Genomic DNA, 18,992 nt, shown 5'->3' on the forward strand with positions numbered 1-18,992 from the left:
CTGGGATTCTCACCCCACGATCGGCTGAGAAACAGGAGCGAGGCACGTGACAAAAAGAAACCTTCTTTGGATTTCAGCGATTCCAGAACCTGGCCTGATGAAGCATCCACAGGCCTAACTGCGTTATATAACTTAAACTTCCTCCACAACCTTCAGGTACCACACCAAAACCTATTTAACCCATTCGGTGCGGGTAGGGGCGAGGCCCCGCCCCCGATTCCAAATTAGCCAATCCAAACTGCCAGAATCGGTAGCGCGGTGTCTTCTGGGATCTGTAGGCTTCCGAGGCCAGGCTCTCTCCCAGCTTATGACTTCAATTCCCGGCGGCCACAGGGACCCAAGGTCGGCCATCTTTCTGGGGGCGCATCACGGAGCAAACCAGTGGGCGGGTCCTCGCCCCTCCCCGAAGTGGCTAGGACCTGTGCCGTTGGTGCGGGCCGGCGATTCCCACGTGGTGCGGTGACTCGCGGTTGCAGCCTCCGGTCCTCTCTAACTTCCCCGGCCTGTGTGCCCGCTGCCTGCAGAGATGCCGAAGATCAAGTCAGGGGCGAGCGGCCGGTGCCGCGAACGGCAACAACAACGCCGGGAGCTGAAGAGCGGAGGAGGTGGGGACAGCCGGGAGGGAGCTGGGGTCCGTCGGGTTGGGTCTTCCGGCAGAACCGAACCCGGGGCGCGGACGGAGTTCTGGGCCGGGACAGTGAGACCAGGCGTGGCCCGCGCTCTGGGAGCCGCGCAAGTCCCGGGTTTCCCGGAGCGCCGGCCGCAGGCCCGGCGCGCAGCCTCTGGCTTCCTTTCCAGCAGAAGAGGTGAACTGAAACAGTCTGTCATCCCGGCTCCAAGCGTGACGTTTGGTGGCTCTTGTTGGCGCACATACTTTCCCCCAACTATCCTACTTTCTTCTCTGGGATGGTCCAATATTTGATTTTAGTTGGGAAATTAAGGCTATTTCATGTTTTCTTCCAGGACTCACGTTCAACACGGGGATTGGGCAGCACGTTTTGAAAAATCCTCTCATTGTTAACAGCATTATCGATAAGGTGGGTGTGGAAGAGGAGAGGGAGAGAGTTATTGGGTTACTGATTTTATTCTTAGGAATATCTGAGCACAGAAAGGATGCCTGGCACAAAATAGATGCTGTATAAATACTTGTTGAATGAATTGAGGAACTGTGTAGGATTCACAAGCTGTCTTCAATATGATTTGCTTCCTTCTGTGGGTCTCGGCTTCTCCTGGCTCCAAATTCTTTTATCTTTCTGTAGATTATTTACTTCTTAGTTTGACATTTCTACTTGTTCGATTCCAGATTATTATTCTTTTATTCCCAATCACTTTTTCTAGGCACCATCTATCACTGTTAGTTTTTATTTACTCCAGACCCTAAAAGTATGTCTAAACAGACACCTTTGGAAGTTTGTTCCCCAGAGAAACCTATATGGTATAAGCCAATGCCACACATAAACTCTTTGGAGTATTCTTCCTGTATGGGTTATTGATATTCTCTTATTGTTTTGGATGATTGGGTGCTAGGACAAGAAACACAGGTGGTGCAGATTACTTTCATGGTTGCAAAGGAAGCATCCTGGAGCTGTAGAAAGAACATTACATAGAGAATCTCGACTTAGTGTCGTTTACAGAATGAGAGTTGGCCTAGCTTTTTAACCTTTTTGGCTCATGGATTCCTTTGAGCATCTGATGAAAGCTATGAACTGCAGCTGTGTGCATACAGACACCAAGTTTTGTGTACAATTTCTGGATACTCCTGCATCCCTGAAACCATACATGGATGTAGAATTGAGAAATACTGGTACAACGTGTTATGGTTCTCAGGCAAGGTCATCATTTTGACCTTTCCAGTTTGAACTTGGTGATAACAGAGTTGGTAACAAGATGCTGTTGGAATCATTTCAAAGGTAGAAAGCAGAATGCCACTCTCAGAAAGAACTGCTATTCCTGCTTTTCTGACTCCTAACTATTGCCCCAAGTTAGGAGAGGTGTTAGATTTCCACTTGCACCTAATGTTAATGAGATAATTTTTGTTAAGCACATAGATCATGAAGGAATCGCCTAAAAAGGAGTCAGGATAAGATCTCACTGAGCACTTTTGAGTAAAGATATTCAGATGTAAATTAAATTATTAACAGATGTGCCTGTAAAGCTAAAGTGGTTGTGCTTGCTTGTAGGCTGCCTTAAGACCAACTGATGTGGTGCTGGAAGTTGGACCTGGAACTGGCAATATGACTGTAAAGTTGCTAGAAAAGGCAAAAAAGGTAAAAAGAGAATTTAGTGTTTGGTATCAGAAATTACTATGTGAGCAAGCTCAGGTGGCTTACAGATCTATTTAATTAATTGCTCCTTTGCTAGAAACTTTATCTTAGAAAATATGAGCGAACTGGGTGAAGGGGGTCAAAAGGTACCAACTTCCAGTTATAAAATAAGTAAGTCGTGGGATGTTATGGACATCATGGTGACTATAGTTAACAGTACTGTGTAGTATATTTGAAAGTTGCTAAAGAGAGTAAAAATTCTCATCACAAGAAAATAAGATTGTAGTTATGTGGTCATGAATGTTACATATATCTAATCATTATGTTGTACACCTGAAACTAATGTAATGTTATATGTCAATTATATCTCAGTTTTTAAAAATGGATTAAAAGAAAAAGAAAATATGAGGTATATCAATCAGGAAAACAAACCACATTGGATATTTCAATACAGGGAATTTAATATAGGGAATTGGTTACATGGTTATTAGAGGACTAAGAGAAAAAATGGGAACACTGAGGTAACCCAATAGTAGTAATTACAAAGAGCAGCTACCACCTCTAGGCTCAGGGGAACAAAGCACAGCAATTGGAGTTATTGGAACTTAGGACTTTGGAGGAGATCTAGCACAGGCCTCTGAGATTAGGGTGTCACCTGGCCACTGCTGGTACCTTCTTTGTCTCTTGGCTTACCTAGTTCCAGTTACATTGGACCACTGTTGTGTCTTCTGGTGGAAGCAGGCAACACATTTTAAAGAACCTATCTGAAGAGAGCTCAATGAAGAGACCATTGACAAAATGTGGGAATGTTAAGGGAACCAGTAAACATTAGTGAAAAACCTAGGGACTAGCAACAGCAGGAAGTAGTTACTATCCAAAGACCTCAAGGGGCAAGAGGAGGGAAGTGTGTCCGGAGCCCAGTAAGAGCAGGAGCCATCGAACAGGGGCCGCTCATAGCAGAACACAGCCGCTGCCAAAACTTGTGCAAGGCACGGGCAGACATTGGGAAATACTCAACGTTGCCCTTTGCACCGGTAATGCCTTTCATCAGGCCACAATCCCAACCAGAAGTCAAAGGGCAATGGAGCTGAACTGTATCACCTTACAGGCACAGAGAAAGCTGGAGAATGGACCTGGGAGCTAAACAGACTAAACGGCACATATATCTATCTACTCTGTAGATGTGGTCTTCCTGGAAGTCAGTAAAACCTCAGCTTATATTGAAATAAAATTAAAATTTTAGACTATCTGGTATCCCTTTTCATTTACTTGAGAAGTTATCTGTGCTGTATGTTCTGGATCTTAGTAGGTGAGAGAAGTGATATATTCATTCCAGGAGCAGTTGCTTTGTGTGCTTCTAAGAACATTTACTACAAAGACATACTGTGTATTTTTTTCGTCATCAGTTGCGTTACAAAGCGTGGAGCCATATGAGCACAATAATTCTGTCAATTATTTGGGTAGAACGCTCACATAGTCTGGTTGTCTACTTTTCTGGGTGGTGTTTTTGTTGTTGTTTCCTTAACCCCATTCCCACATTTTGTAAATACTCTCTTCATTAAATTCTCTTAAATAAGTTCTTTAAAATATGCTGGTAGAGTACAATTGAAGGAATATTGATGGTAGAATTGGGAAAAGGAGTTTAATTCATTTAAATCATGTAAGAGTTTCCATTGAGATAACAGGAAAAGATTTATACTCCATAATTAACCTAAAAAAAATTTTTTTTTTTGAATTTAGGTAATTGCCTGTGAACTTGACCTAAGGCTAGTAGCTGAACTTCACAAAAGAGTTCAGGGCACGTGAGTATACATAATAGAATTAAAGTGCATTTCAGTCTCATGAAACAATATTCTTTTTAATTGCTTTTCTTTTCTTATTATCAGGCCTCTGGCCAGCAAACTTCAAGTAATGGTGGGTGATGTGTTGAAAACAGATTTGCCATTTTTTGATGCTTGTGTGGCAAATTTGCCTTATCAGGTATGTTTTCAAAATGTAGGGAACATTATATATACTAAATTGTTTTCTGGTGTGTCTTTCCCAGAACTAACTAGTTAATTCTCTTACAGATCTCTTCTCCTTTTGTCTTCAAGCTGTTGCTGCACCGACCTTTTTTCAGGTTTGTGACAAGAAGAACAAAGTTACTGCCAAATCTTAGGAAAATTGACAGTTTAGGCCATGAACACAGACAGCCAAAGATTAAGGTTACTTCAGCTGAAAAACTACTGGAGCATTTGTTTTGTAGAAAATACCAATTTGTGTGCCGCTTTCTCTCTCTCTTCCTCTCTCTCTCTCTTTCTTTTTCAATTGCCAGAGTTATTTGGGGGAGGTGTGGTCTAAGTCCTGCTCCTGAGACCAGGTGGCCTTTCCCTATTTTCTCATGCTCTTGCCATTAGCCCAGGTCAAACTTTGTATTACCTTATGTCTAGATTCTTACAGTGGCCTCCTAACTGGTTTCTAGTACAATCTGTACCAGTAGTTTTCAAATCGCAGGTCAAAAACTCCTTAGTAGTTATAGAATAAATATAGTGAGCCATGACTGTCATTTTTTAAAAAATTATTTATTTTATTTTATTTTTGGCTGCATTGGGTCTTCGTTGCTGCATGTGGACTTTCTCTGATTGTGGCGAACGGGGTCCACTCTTCGTTGTGGTGTGCGCACCTCTCATTGCGGTGGTTTCTCTTGTTGAGGAGCACAGGCTCTAGGCACATGGTCTTCAGCAGTTGTGGCACATGGGCTCAGTAGTTGTGGCTCTCAGGCTCTAGAGCACAGGCTCAGCAGCTGTGGCACACGGGCCCAGTTGCTCCATGGCATGTGGGATCTTCCCGGACCAGGGCTCGAACCCATGTCCCCTGCATTGGCAGACGGACTCTTAACCACTGCGCCACCGGGGAAGCCCCATGACTGTCATTTAGAAAAAAATGACGTGGAATAGAATATATCAGAGGGCATTCAGCGCATGTCATTATAGTTGATTAGTTATAGTTGAGGTGATTATAGTTTCATGAAACTTTTTGTTTGAGTTCCCTAAACATATATACATAGAGATATTTGTGGCAGGTGTTGCAACGTCAAATGTATTTCTTAGTGTGACTTATTGTCAAAAAAGTTTGAAAGTCAAATCCCAGTTTTGAAGATGCTCTTCTCCTGTTCAGGAGCCTCCCCCTTGCTTGCTGAATAAAAAGTCCACTTTCCTTAACCTGTTAAATCAGGAGGACACTGATGTCACCACCTGCCTCAGCTCTTCCAGAGGGATGTTTACCGCCCCATGAATACAGTTTGGCTACTGAACCAGTTTTGTTTGTTTGGGTTTTGTTTTGTTTTTTAAAATATTTATTTATTTATTTGGCTGTGTCGGGTCCTAGTTGAGGCACATGAGACCTTTCGTTGTGGCACCTGGGTGCCAGAGCGTGCAGGCTTAGTTGCCCCGTGGCACAGTGGGACCTTAGTTCCCCAGCCAGGGATCAAACCTGCGTCCGCTGTATTGGAAGGCAGATTCTTAACCACTGGACCACTAGGGAAGTCCCTGGGTTTTGTTTTCCTAGAGGGACTTATGGACCAGTGCTGATCTGAAATACTTTCTCATCTGATCATTGAGGGCTTACATTTGCAAGGGGTTGGAGCTACGGCCATTACACAATGAAAAACAAAGGCAGCTGGATCATTTTGTGGTAATAAAGCTCAGGCTGAAAGTGTTCTCCTCCCTTCTGGCCAGCTGCTTTGCTCTATTTCCCACTTAAGAAAAGTCATTGCAGTTAAAATACATTTATAGTTGAAAATGACCTTGTTCCTTATCCCTTTCTGCTGTCTTTTCAGATGTGCTGTACTTATGTTTCAAAGAGAATTTGCTCTCCGACTGGTTGCAAAACCTGGAGATAAGTTATACTGCAGACTGTCAATTAATACACAGCTATTAGCACGTGTGGACCATCTAATGAAAGTACGTGACTGTTGTTGAAATAATGTGGCTTAACTCATCCTTGAGCATCTAGCTGTGCCTTCTGGGAGGAAAGCATATTTGATTACTATTTAAAGTTGTTTTTGAGAGGACTCCTTAAACATTTTCTGATTAATAGGTTGGAAAGAATAACTTCAGACCACCACCCAAGGTGGAATCCAGTGTCGTAAGGATAGAACCTAAGAATCCACCACCACCTATCAATTTTCAGGTGAGGTTAAAATAACTAGGTCATTCAGTAAAGGGGAAAAAAAAGTCCAACCTGGAAGATGTGTGTCTGTAAGCATCAGAAAGGTAATGAGTCAACCTAAATGTCTAAACAGGAGAATGTTAATTATACATCCCTGTGATGGAGTAGATGGAATTATTTGACACAAGATAGTTGTTGAGGCCCTCAAGAGCAAGGAAAATGTTTGCAAAAGGTAAAAAGATTAGAATGCCATTGCAATTTGCTGAAGATTATAGCTATGGAAAACATGTATCTATTTGAATAAGACATGGGAAACAAGATAAAATGAAAATAGTGGTGTTAAATAGTATGAGTAACACTTTTTAATCAAAATTCTAATTTCTGCCATTTAAAAAGAGAAGAAAGCCAGATGATTTGATGTAAAACCTTACTGCAATCACATGGGATAAAAACGTGATTGCTTATGTGGTCAGTAACTGGTGGCAGTGGAGTGGTTGTCAGTTATTCCTGCAAGGTTTACATAGGTGTATTGCACAGGCTATATTCTAAATCATGTCTGTCTTGAGTTTTTTGAAAATGATACTTAGATTTAAATAAATGCCATGTTCTTTGTTCAGATGTGGAATATGTATTTTTTTTCTATTTTTAAAATTGAGGGTAAAATATTCAGTGGGGTGCACGGAAGTGTGAAAATCAAGTATGCATCTTACTTTTGCATATGTGTGCCAGCCAGATCAAGATATAGAACATTTTCTTCACTCCATCACTCTTTTCATTTTTATATATTAACACAAAATAATACCTAGTAGGTATAGGCAGGGTTTAATATTCTGTAAGAAAATATCCGTCTACTGTTTCAGGAATGGGATGGCCTAGTAAGGATCACCTTTGTTAGGAAAAACAAGACACTGTCTGCTGCATTTAAGTAAGTATTTTACTAATTTATGATATATGAGGGATCAGTGCTTCAGATACTGTGCTAAGTGCTAGAATTTGGTCCTTTTTCCTGAACAGATACCCTAAAGCATAAACATGATCCATGTCCAGACACATTTTATCTTTTTAATTTTGTACTTTGGGAGGCAGGAGAAGTTAATGAAGAAAAGTTCCTGGACTTGGGAGTTAGATCAGGGGTTTTTTGCAAAATGGGAAAAAACCAAAAACTGACCACACATCTGCCTAGTTTTTCCTTGGAAAGATGAGGTGATGATGGACCCCTTCCACATTTTTGAGATTCATGGCATTTTAACTTGGAAAACTGTAACAGCAATTTGCGGCCCAAGGTCAAAAGAAAGGTAAAAGCCACAATGAAAAAAAATGTTTGCAGATGATGTTTTGTGGAGTCTAGAACTTCTTTAAGAATGTGAGAGATGTTTATCAGGACTTACTTTTTAAATATTAGTAGTTGCGATTATTTCAGAAGTTTAAATATTCAACAGCTTTTTTAGTTCCTTAATTTTGCCATATGGAACATAGATTTAATCATAATAAACTTAAAGGAAATTGTTTATAATCTGATTTGGGAATAATAGTGATATCATGTCTTTATGTAATACAGGTCAAGTGCAGTGCAACAGCTACTGGAAAAAAACTACAGAATTCACTGTTCGGTCCATAATATTGTAAGCAGAAAATGTTTCTGTTGTTTCAATAATTTGTTGTGTTTTAAAATGTCCCTCTATTTCCTATTCTGTTTCATATATCATTACAAGATTCTTAATTTTGAACATTCCATAGGATCCTTAAAAGACAGTATGTCATGTCTAACTAGCACTAGAACTTGAATTCTAACAGATCAGTGCTGCTATGTATTTTGCAGAACATATCTGAACACCCTTGAATACTCCATCCTCTTTTACTGAGTTTTTTTTTTTTTTTGCCATAAAAAGATTCAGTTGAATCATAATTTTCTCAAAGTTTTAAGCTTGTGTAACTTACTCAACTTAAAATAATTGTGTACCATTTGCTAGCCTTTGAATTGTGGCCGTCCCTTCTTGCTTGTTGCTTACGTAGCAATTACAAATTCAAAGTTACTATTTTCTCAATCACTTTTTTTTAATACCCAGAAATTGAAATAATTAGAACAAAGTATGAGATAAATAGCAGATTTCTGGTTGTGAACCTCATGTCTCTTTATTATCTGTGCAACATTTTCTTTAACTAGTTGTGTGTGTGAGCACACATAGACGTATCCATATATAATGACTGTGATGTTTGATAACTTTTTAGTTCTTTCAAGCTAATTAAACGGAGCGGACAGATAAAAGCAAATTTCCTTTGTATTTTTTTATTCAGGTCTTACATGGTTTAATGTACCACATTGCTACCTCCATTTTATGAATAAAGTCATTGAACATCTACCTACATAGGAAATGTTACGCTGGATTAAGAGAAGTTTTTAGATGAAAGATGTAAAGTATGACATATTCTCAAGGGTTGGAGAGGCCATCTATGAGAAAAACTTAACTAGCTGGTAAAATGAAATTTGTGCCAAGAATATGTTACTTTTAAGGAAGTAGCAATTGCTGTAAAATTTATTTTGTAGCTTTAGTTATTTTATGTGTTATGAAGTACTTTGTGACGCCTGAAACAACTATTTCAGAATTTCTAAGAAGAAAAAGGGCAATATACATGATTTAATTCATTCAAGGTCTTCTGTGTATTTGGTATGTGCTAAAAAATCAACCATTTAACTAATGAGAGATCCAAGTCTTAATCTGCACAAACAGGCTTTCCAAAACTATCATGAACAGATAAGGTGACTGTTTATGACTTACTGAACTAAAAAAAAAAAAAAAAAAAAGAGTCAAGGTGACTTCATTAAAGATATGTTGTTCATTTATTCTGAATCTTATATTGATAGATAATACCAGAAGATTTCAGCATAGCAGATAAAATACAGCAAATCCTAACCAGCACAGGTTTTAGTGACAAGCGGGCCCGTTCCATGGACATAGATGATTTCATTAGGTAACTACATTTTCCTTTTCCTACATTTTTACATATCTTTACTGTGACACCTTCAGATGTAGAAATTTAAAGGCTTTTAAGTGGTATAAGGTGCTGCTACCTGGGAGTTATTGCATAGCACTTCCATGGTATGGAATAGTATTTGGTGTAGAAGACGGAGGCTAGTTAGCTGCAGCAGAATGAACACTTCCTGTAAGAACAGTGGTGAAGAACAGTCCGAGCCTGGAGTAACCTCTGTGGCCATGTGTGTGGTGGTGTGCGTGCTCCTCCCCTCCAGCCCCCTCCCCCAACTCCCATTCATAGTTAGTCTTAACAGTTTGTCTCTTCAAAGTAGCCTGTAAGGTAAAAGAATCATAATATATACAGTTGGGTCTTTTTTCTTTATTGAGAATAGCTTTTACTTATGAAATGATATTAGTTACAATCATATCTGGTTATCATTTCTAACTGGTTCAGTAACTTATTTTGTGGACTGAGGCATAATTAACTGGGCAATATAGACCGAAATTTGTTCTCCTTGGATTAAGCAAGTAAGTCTTAGGAAAGCAGAGTAAGGCGTCAAATTACCCAGGTAATTATTAACCTGTATTCATTGTTTTTAATCACTAACACTCTGATTTCCTAACTAATAAACCATAATTTTTTTCCTGTTTATCCAATTCATTTTTAAAGCTTCCATGGTCTAGAGGCTGATAAAAAAGAGGGTAGATTATTATAAAAGTCATTGGTTTGACTTTTCTATGCTAGAAACACAGTTGTATGTAACTGAGACAAATGGCTCTTATATTTTATTGGCAGGCTAGCAGTACTACTGAGTCTTTATTAGATGTTAATCCTAGCAGTTGAACATTATTCATAAGTACCCATCTTCCTTTTTCAGATATCTTAACCCATCTCGATGGTTCTTATGGGGCCATTCTGAAAATAATCTCAGGCAGGTCTAAGTAGAAATATTTCATCTTATTTTCCTTCCTTCTTATTAATCTTCTTCAAGGTTACTAAACATGCAGTTTGCTAACTAGGATCTAATAAGTACACAGGTATCCAGAGAGAAGCAGTGAGTATTTAATTTGAACCTCAGTAACAGTGAGCTCAGAGAGGAAGAATGGACACATGAGATTAGCCATTCATCTCTCTCCTGCCTCTAATTCCAGACAGCTTCACATTCACTTACCAGGTTGAAATGGAACAAAGGGCCAGTGTCCTCTTAGGCAAGGGATAGTGTAGGTCTAAGATCATTTTAGTTAAATTCATCATGCCTTAAGACATACAGGCTATGACAGAAGAGGCACCAAAATGATGTGGTTTTAACCAATATACGTCTCATAAATTTAGTTGAAGAATAAAGTTTCTTTAATGACTAGTGTTAGGAGTGGGTGGGCTTCACAGGTTTGCTGATGTATTTGTGTTTTAGAATTCATGGTATAGGGACTATGTATGCACTGTTACTTGCTACAAACTAGCATTTCAATACCATCCCATTTTGGTTTCTTTTTTCAGATTGCTACATGGATTCAATGCAGAAGGTATCCATTTTTCTTAGGTATCTGCAGAAGAGAAGTTTCCAAACTCAACGAAGTGGAATTATATATTCTTAGTAATTTGAGAAGATGAACTATGCTTGGACACTATGTGCTTGACTATTTTTGATTTACTACTGTTGTCACCGTTTATTACTCTGAATTTTTAAGGAAGTAAGTCAATTCTAACTATACAGGTTTTTTTTTTTTTTTTTTTGGTTTTGGTTTGATTTTAATATATAACATAGGGCAGGGTCCAATTTATACATGATACTCTTCAAGTTTAAGAGCCGCAGACACGCACAACTTTACACTTAAAAGTTATTTCTAACAGTGTATTATATAAAGATGTTACACTAATATTTCCTATGTTATATATTACTGTGAGAACCTTTTTTTAGGATTTTAGCTCTTTAGGCCTTTGTTCTTCAAGTCATAAGAAAGTTAAAATATGCTTAATTTAGTCACATATTCCCCATACCATTTCTTCTTGTTATTCATGTGTACAGTAAAGCAATTGTTTCCTTGTTTCCTAAAATGTTATTTTGCTTCTCTCATTCTTTCTCTGTTTATCCTATATAATTTCTATCACTGCCTACCCCTTTAGCAATCCTGCAGCATAATAGGCTAAGGTTCTAGGTAAGCCTGAGTCTGCTACTGCCACCACATGGTGCCAGGCATATTACTTCTGGGCATTCCTTACTTGTAAATGAGGATGCTCAACTAGAATGAAATGAACTATAAGATTGTATGTTTTTTCTTGGGAGATAGTCATAGATTTAAAATTTCAAAGGATTTTATAAATCAACACTGGCTTTAAAGTTAAAATCCAAATTATTTTAACAGAGGTACACTGAGTGAACCTAGAAGGAAAGATAGGTTGTTTGCATAAACAGATTTTTTAGAAATCTGGCTTCAAAGTGATACATTAAAACATTCCTATATAACTAAAATAATGTATATTTTTAGTTAATTATTAATAGGGATATCAGCTTTCAAGTCTGAGAAAGTAAAGAATGTTTAATCCAGATCCAAAAAATTTAAGTTATTCTTTAAATAATAACTGCACAAAGCCACTTTTGTTACATAAATACTACGTAAACTTAAGAGTAGGTTTTTTTAATCTCACAAAACTATTTAATTAGCAAAGTTCACTTGTACCATCTCTATCCTTAACGGAAAATTTAAATTTAAGATTGAATTCAGCTTTCCCTCTTATTTCCCTGTCCTCCTATGGACTGCTGAGTTTTAGTCCCTTTTATAACCTTCAGATTTCCCTATCTGTAAAACTGAAGGAATGGATTATACTACCAAGATCTTTTCTGGTACTGATTTTTAATATACCTTGAATACTAATCAGAATGAAGCCATTATAGTATAAGGCAGTACATTTCATATTGAGGAGACCTTCCAGAGATAGTACCCTTCTAATTTAAATAATAAATTAAGACTAATCTGTTGTGCTTTAAAATGAGTAAATTCACATATCTTTTTATGTCCTTTGAAGATCGGTTAGGCTCAGAAACTACCTTTTTAAACAGCCTCTGTAAGGTCAATAGTAACAGCCCTCCATTCTTCCTCTTCTCCTTGAAATAAACACAAATAGAACATACCTTACAGCTGCAAGAAAACCTGAGTCCCTTCCAAAACAAAGGTGATTGATTGTATTGAAGTAAACTGTCTCGAAAACTCATTCCATAGATTTAATAATAAGCACACTGTGAAAATCTACACTTGCTCTAGATTTCAAGCTTACAGAGGAGCTTTTCACCATGGTGTTAGGATTTCCCACAGCGACCTTCTGAGTTCTGTGGACAGTGAAGTAGGGAATCTGGCTCATGTGACTCTATTCATAGCTTCCCATTAGCCCATATGAATGAGCTGGTAGTTCCCTAGAGTAAATCAAAACAAGACACCCTTGGGAGACTTTTTGTTGTTGTTAATGTACTCCTAGACACTATCCTGGGAACTGAGGGAAAACTCCTAGAGAGAGATATAAATCTTCTAACAAAATATTTACATGAAAAGTGGCCAGTTTTCTTCCTTGGAATAGCAATCTGTAAAAATAAGTGCCACCATTTAAAAAGCAGCATGCCCTAGATGAACTGATTGGTGAGAATTTAGTGATTCTCATCAAATAATGGTGAAACATCATACATTAGGTAATGGGTGGAGCTTGGGTCAGATCTGCCTTTTAAGGCAAAGTCATCTCTTTCTTAGCTTAAATTCTTTTTCAAGAGAGTTATGTACTGTCTATACTTGGCTTAAACTAACAGTTCTATTATGGACTACTTTCAATGTACATGTACATATTCATGCATCAGAAGCCAATTTCCTTTAACAGTACCATTTAAAAGGTACATTTTGGGGTGCTAATGGACACTTCAACTTAAGTAATGGTATTGGTAAAGATCAAATTGCACTATTAGTCTTGTTAATACCACACTGGAACACACACTGCATATATATGTATTATCCTAAGATAAAACTCTTTTCAGAATTTCATTACTTTTTATTATACACCAACTAGTTTATATTTTAGTTCTTTACAAAGAAAATGCTAAGAAAATTATAACCACATGTTATATGGTTTTAAAATCATAATTCCAGATTTTTTTACATATAAGATGGAATGGTCCAGCAGCTATGTCCACTGTCACAGACTTTAGTTCCATTCAATGATATGGCACATCCTGCAAATCTAGTCACACACACAAAATGTCTCAATTACAGTAAAAATGTACACACAATAAAGGTAATTTACAATGACAAATAAGGAATGTAATTTATCTTGGCTGTGCTTCAGAAATTTAGGGTCAGTAGCCTTAGTCAAGGCACAAAGCAGGAAGAGGTGAGCACAGCTGTTTCTAGAAGTGGGCAAGGTATGTACAATCACTGATGAGGTATGCATGCACGCAAAGGATTTAAAACTGCTCAGTCTTGCTATGAAAATTGAACTGATGTAAAAGGAAATGCTGTGGCTTCCCCCTACTATTCACCTCTGGATCAAGTCCACAATCTTACTTCATCATACAGAAAATAAAATTGGCAAGGAACTTCAAAAGTAAATCACTATGTGGGTAAATGAAACAAAATCTTCACTATTCCCAAGCCTCGGCTGTGCCTCCTGGACTAGAAGCATCCTGTAGACAAAGGAGTGTTTCACAAAACTGAAATGTCATTCAGGTTGAAGGGACAAGACATTTCCCACAGACACTTAAAATTTCAAACTTTCGAATGGCCCTTACAGCTGAACCATTGTATGTTACAGTAGCGAGGGTGGGAATCCTTTAGCAGCAAATGCTGATTTAAAGGGCACGGGGTCTCTTCGGGTTGATTTGCTTGCTGGCCTGTTCTTCCTCTTGTAGAGCTGCACGAAAAGATTTCACTTTATCTTGGAAAAAGAAAAGAACAAGGGAATAAGTTTTGCATTACATGCAATGCAGCACACAACTTTATGGGTCCTATAAAATCAGCTCCCTTATTAACTCAGGATTTTTCCTTCTTTGTTGTCCAGAAACTCAGAACAGTGCTCAACTATAGCAACAGACTCATTAGATTCCTGGAAATACTTGTGGTTTTTTTTTGTTATCTTCAACAGATTTCTGTTCTATTTGGCACATTTTACAGCATTCAATTTTAATTTATTTGAATTCCTTTTTGCAGTGTAAAGAGGCTATATATGTGTGTAAAGTAGACATTTCTTCTCTCAAAATTAGAAAATGTCTACTCCCAATTCCTATATTACCTTTTTAAGCTATGAAATTTTAAGATTATTTGAGTTTTTAAGAAGACATGTCATTTTTTCCTTATCAGGGATTGCAAAAGGGCATGATGGGGAAGGGAAATTACAGGATATACATTTCTTGGCCTTACAATTCTGTCCTACTGTCGATCGTGTACTGATTCAGTCACTTAAGAGTAAGAAATACGTAAGTAAAAATTGGAGGAGGCAAATACTAGCTGTGTGAAGATGATAAATCTTTCTATAACAGTGGTTCTCAATTTGGGAGTGATTTTTGCTCCCCTCCCGGGGACATTTGGTAACGTCTACAGACATTTTTGATTGTCACATTGGGGTGGTACTACTGTCATCTAGTCAATAGAGACCAGGGATATTTGTAAACATCGCACAATGCACAAGAGACAGCACCTTCCAACAGTTTCCCAACTTAAAATGTGCAAAGATTGTGGCTTTCCGAAAAAAGGAGAGATATAAAGTTGGAATCTCAATTTCTTTCCCCTCTTCCTAAGTAAAACAATGTTGAAAAAGTTGACTTTTCTGAAATTTAGCAAGGAATTTAAGGGGACTTGCCCGGTGGTCCAGTGGCTAAGAATCTGCCTTCCAATGCAGGGGACACGGGTTAGATCTCTGGTTGGGGAACTAAGATCCCACATGCCATAGGGCAACTAAGCCTGCACCGCAACTAGAGAGAAGCCCGCGTGCCGCAATGGAGACCCAGCACAGCCAAAATAGTAAAAAAGAAAAAAGAAAGGAATTTAAGGACTGCTGGATTTGATGCCTGGTAATATAAGATAATAGCTCTCAAACTTCTTAAGTCAATAACAAAATTATCTCTGGATGGTAAAAAAAATTTTTTTTCTAAGGAAGGACTGAATAATATATCTAGGTAGTAATTTCTTCAAAGTTTGGATATACTTGCTTATACATGAATCCTGAGAAAATTAAGGAAAGGAACTAAGTTGAAAGCTACATCTTACAAAGAAAAAAAATTAGGATGCATTGTGCTCTGTCTTCTGAATAAAATGCATACCGAAAAAAGCTGCTTGTGCATTATGACAGATTAGAAAAATGATCAAAACACTTTAAATCAAGGCTTGAATATGAAGAACATGAAAAACAGCAAATTTTAGAAACCCTACATCTGCACAAACAATTCTAAATTGGCAAAACGGTCACTGCTGACTCTAGGATATGATTTCAAATAACCAACTTTACAAAGAACCTAGTTTAAAAAATTTGAAGCAGCTTGTTTGATGCTAAAAACTAGCAACTTCAGTCTGGTTTCATGTTGCATTGCAAGCACACACAAAGAAGCCTACTTGCATATAAATGAAGATAGCTAATTTGCCAAAGCCTAAGAAATCAGCACATACAATACATGCTTATCTGAAGCGGCAGAGATAAGCTAATTAAAAAGCCAAGAAAGAAGCCATGGCATGTAGGTAAACCACATGCCTCCCTTCATAAGCAAAGTAGAGTTGTTTTGAGACCTTCCCCTTCATTTTTTAAAACAAGTGTTCAAAGGAAAAACATGACAATATGCACAGAAAGGAGATGCACATAGAAGGCTATAGAAAGATGACCCGTAATAGACCTAACCCAAGGAAAATAATTCTGAAAAGCATCGGCCCACCAAACTAAAACTGAATGGGTATACAAAATTTACAAACTTGTTAAAATATATTTTCCCTCTTTAATCATAAGATGTCTTTACCTTCTCCAAAGACTAAAAACGAGATGACTAGAGAGCACTTGAAATGATTTTTCATGTTTCATTTTTAGAAAAATCAGAATGGTTCGTTGGTCTTCAATACCTCTAGAAAGATGTTAAATGTACCCATAATTTTCACTTCAGATACCTTCTTACAATATGAAATCCTCCCACTAATTACATACAAATATTAGGCAGATTTCAAACACTAAAATGAAAAAAGAATTACCCCGCAGCTCAGTTAAAATGTCTATTTTTTGCTCAAGAATAGCTTCAAGTTGCGTAGCATATGAATCTACATCATAGTCTACTTCTTCAGTCATCTCTAGGAGAGCCTTTTCATCTTCTAACCATCGAATAGATTCCTAAAATGACCAAGAAAAAAAAAAATCAATAATCCAATGAGCCTATTTATAAGACAGAAACCAATTTATAAATTTCATGTTAATATAATCAAACATACTCAAGATGGTATTCTCTAAAATATTAATAACCATAAAACATCTTTATTTATAGAGTAAAATTAAGGAATATTTCCTTAAATTTGAACACAAACACCACTGTGACAGGCCAAGCAAGATGACTTCATTTTCCTATTTTTACTCTACTTTGAGTGGGGTTTGAGGGAGGGAATGAATCACACACACACACACACACACACACACACCCCATGAGCAGAGTAAATCTCAAACTTCAACAGCTGTCCCTAAAACAGAGAGACAACGGGTGTAATAATAAAGTTACTGATCAATCTGATGAGGCCTATGGGAGCCCAGAACTTGTAAATCATCTGGAATTAACATATCCATTTGGGGCCTCACAGTGGTTGGGCCAAGAGGTAATCCTAAATTCTACACACTAGCTCTTCAAAATTATTGACTGTAAGGGAACACTGGATAGCCCTTTTTTTTGGCCGCACCGTGTGGCTTGCAGAATCTCAGCTCCCTGACCAGGTACTGAACCCGCGCCCTCCACAGTGAAAGCGCAGAGTCCTAACCACTGGACTGCCAGGGAATTCCCAGGATAGCCCATTTTAGAAGAGTCAAATGAACCACTAAACAGTAGCTACTTACTACTATTCATAAATGCTGCAAGGAAACCATTCCTTTTTAAAAAAAATAATTTATTAGTTATGTTTGGCTACGTTGGGTCTTCGTTGCTGTGTGCGGGCTTTCTCTAGTTGCGGCGAGCGGGGGCTACTCTTCGTTGCAGTGCCTGGGCTTCTCATTGTGGTGGCTTCTCTTGTTGCAGAGCATGGGCTCTAGGTGCACGGGCTTCAGTAATTGCAGCAAACAGGCTCAGTAGTTGTGGCTCACGGGCTCTAGAGCGCAGGCTCAGTAGTTATGGCGCATACCTCGTTCTAACAAGGAATTCACAAGTCTGCTGGATTCCAAAACAATTCAATTGTGCTGCACACACAACCGTTCTATAAATGTACCAATTTAGTTCTGACACATCAAGTATAAATTTGAGTTTGAAAGCCTCACCTGACTGAGTTTTATGGGTGTCCATATTGTTCTAACACTTTTCTTAAATTACAAGTGTCCTTTTTTGATTTAATCTAAATACCTAGGCCTCTGAAGAGATTCCCATAATATGGACTTGACTAAAACTGTAACAGTTTCAACGTATACCCATTCTGAAGTTATAAACAGTTCTCTTATGTTTTTGAGACCTTCATCCAAGTGCTTGAATGGCAAGAGCTGAGAAATGTTAATGTTTGTTTACAGATAAATGAAGATTTCTTCAACATCAGAGAAGGAATACAGGTTAACAGGACAAAGGATTTATACACTGTGGGAAGGGGGCGGGGGGCAACCTGACTGTACAGTCTCCATAAAGATCTTCAAAATTATCTTCACTTCCTCATAGATATCACCCTCCAGAATATTTCCTTTTTTTTAAAAAAAATTTATTTTATTTTAATTTTTGGCTGCGTTGGGTGTTCGTTGCTGCACGCGTGGGTGAGCAGGGGCCACTCTTTGTTGCAGTGCGTGGGCTTCTCATTGCAGTGGCTTCTCTTGTTGGGGAGCATGGGCTCTATTTGCGCAGGCTCAGTAGTTGTGGCACGTGGGCTCAGTAGTTGTGGCTCACGGGCTCTAGAGCACAGGCTCAGTAGTTGTGGCGCATGGGCTTAGTTGCTCCACGGCATGTGGGATCTTCCCAGACCAGGGCTCAAACCCGTGTCCCCTGCATTGGCAGGCGTTTTCTTAACCACTGTGCCACCAGGGAAGTCCCCAGAATATTTTCTTGTTTATAAAAAGGGAGAGAAAAAAAAAAAAAAAAAAAAGGGAGAGGGGAGGATCGTATGGTAAAAGGTTTTTTTAAATAGGTTTAACACACAATGGGATAAATACCCAAGGAGTTACTGCTATAGGAAGGGATATAACACCCCTCAGTCATCTGCCACTGACAGCTCAGTCAGTACAGTAACTCTCCTGAAATACTCCTCCTTTTCTGCAAAGACTGACTCTTCCTCAATTGTTCTGATACCCTTTAGAAGAGTTTTTCCTACTGCTGTCAAACAAACTGGCCTACCATGAAGAAAGGGGTAGTGGAGGGCAGAAGTTCAATTCCTCTATAAACGGACAACTGACAAAAGCAAATGAAGTGGGAGAACAGTAGAAATAAAC

General features: G+C 38.4%; 2 protein-coding genes and 1 long non-coding RNA gene across 18 annotated transcripts in view; 2 read left to right on the top strand and 1 right to left on the bottom strand.

The window, feature by feature from the left end:
• Positions 1-400: 400 nt before the first annotated feature.
• Positions 401-11,441, top strand: DIMT1 (DIM1 rRNA methyltransferase and ribosome maturation factor). Of its 4 annotated transcripts, none has more exons than XM_082457375.1 (12): positions 408-605; positions 964-1,037; positions 2,181-2,267; positions 4,005-4,066; positions 4,151-4,244; positions 4,334-4,383; positions 6,082-6,205; positions 6,342-6,434; positions 7,274-7,338; positions 7,972-8,035; positions 9,277-9,383; positions 10,884-11,441. In XM_082457375.1, exons 1-12 carry the CDS (start codon positions 527-529, stop codon positions 10,924-10,926), a joined length of 942 nt encoding a protein of 313 aa, XP_082313501.1. In that variant the 5' UTR covers positions 408-526; the 3' UTR covers positions 10,927-11,441. The 4 variants fall into 4 exon arrangements, with proteins under 4 accessions (XP_082313500.1, XP_082313502.1, XP_082313501.1 ...); XM_082457377.1 differs by having other exon boundaries at positions 411-605; positions 4,334-4,377; positions 6,075-6,205; XM_082457376.1 differs by lacking the exon at positions 9,277-9,383 and having other exon boundaries at positions 405-605.
• The window catches only part of KIF2A (kinesin family member 2A), a 68,320-nt gene continuing 60,388 nt past the window's right edge, over positions 11,061-18,992 (bottom strand). For all 13 annotated transcript variants that reach the window (XM_082457204.1, XM_082457203.1, XM_082457206.1 and 10 more), the window contains 2 exons: positions 16,589-16,724; positions 11,061-14,297 (listed from right to left, as the gene is read on the bottom strand). In XM_082457204.1, coding sequence (XP_082313330.1) covers positions 14,212-14,297; positions 16,589-16,724 — 222 coding nt within the window. In that variant the 3' untranslated portion in view covers positions 11,061-14,211. The remainder of the gene's footprint in view (positions 14,298-16,588; positions 16,725-18,992) is intronic.
• On the top strand, positions 16,731-18,596 carry LOC309658644. The gene is made up of 2 exons (XR_014262351.1): positions 16,731-17,973; positions 18,090-18,596. It is a non-coding gene; the product is annotated as an uncharacterized lncRNA (long non-coding RNA).

The sequence above is a fragment of the Balaenoptera physalus genome, assembly GCF_965194825.1.
Source record: "Balaenoptera physalus genome assembly, chromosome: 3".
Taxonomy (NCBI): Eukaryota; Metazoa; Chordata; class Mammalia; order Artiodactyla; family Balaenopteridae; genus Balaenoptera; species Balaenoptera physalus.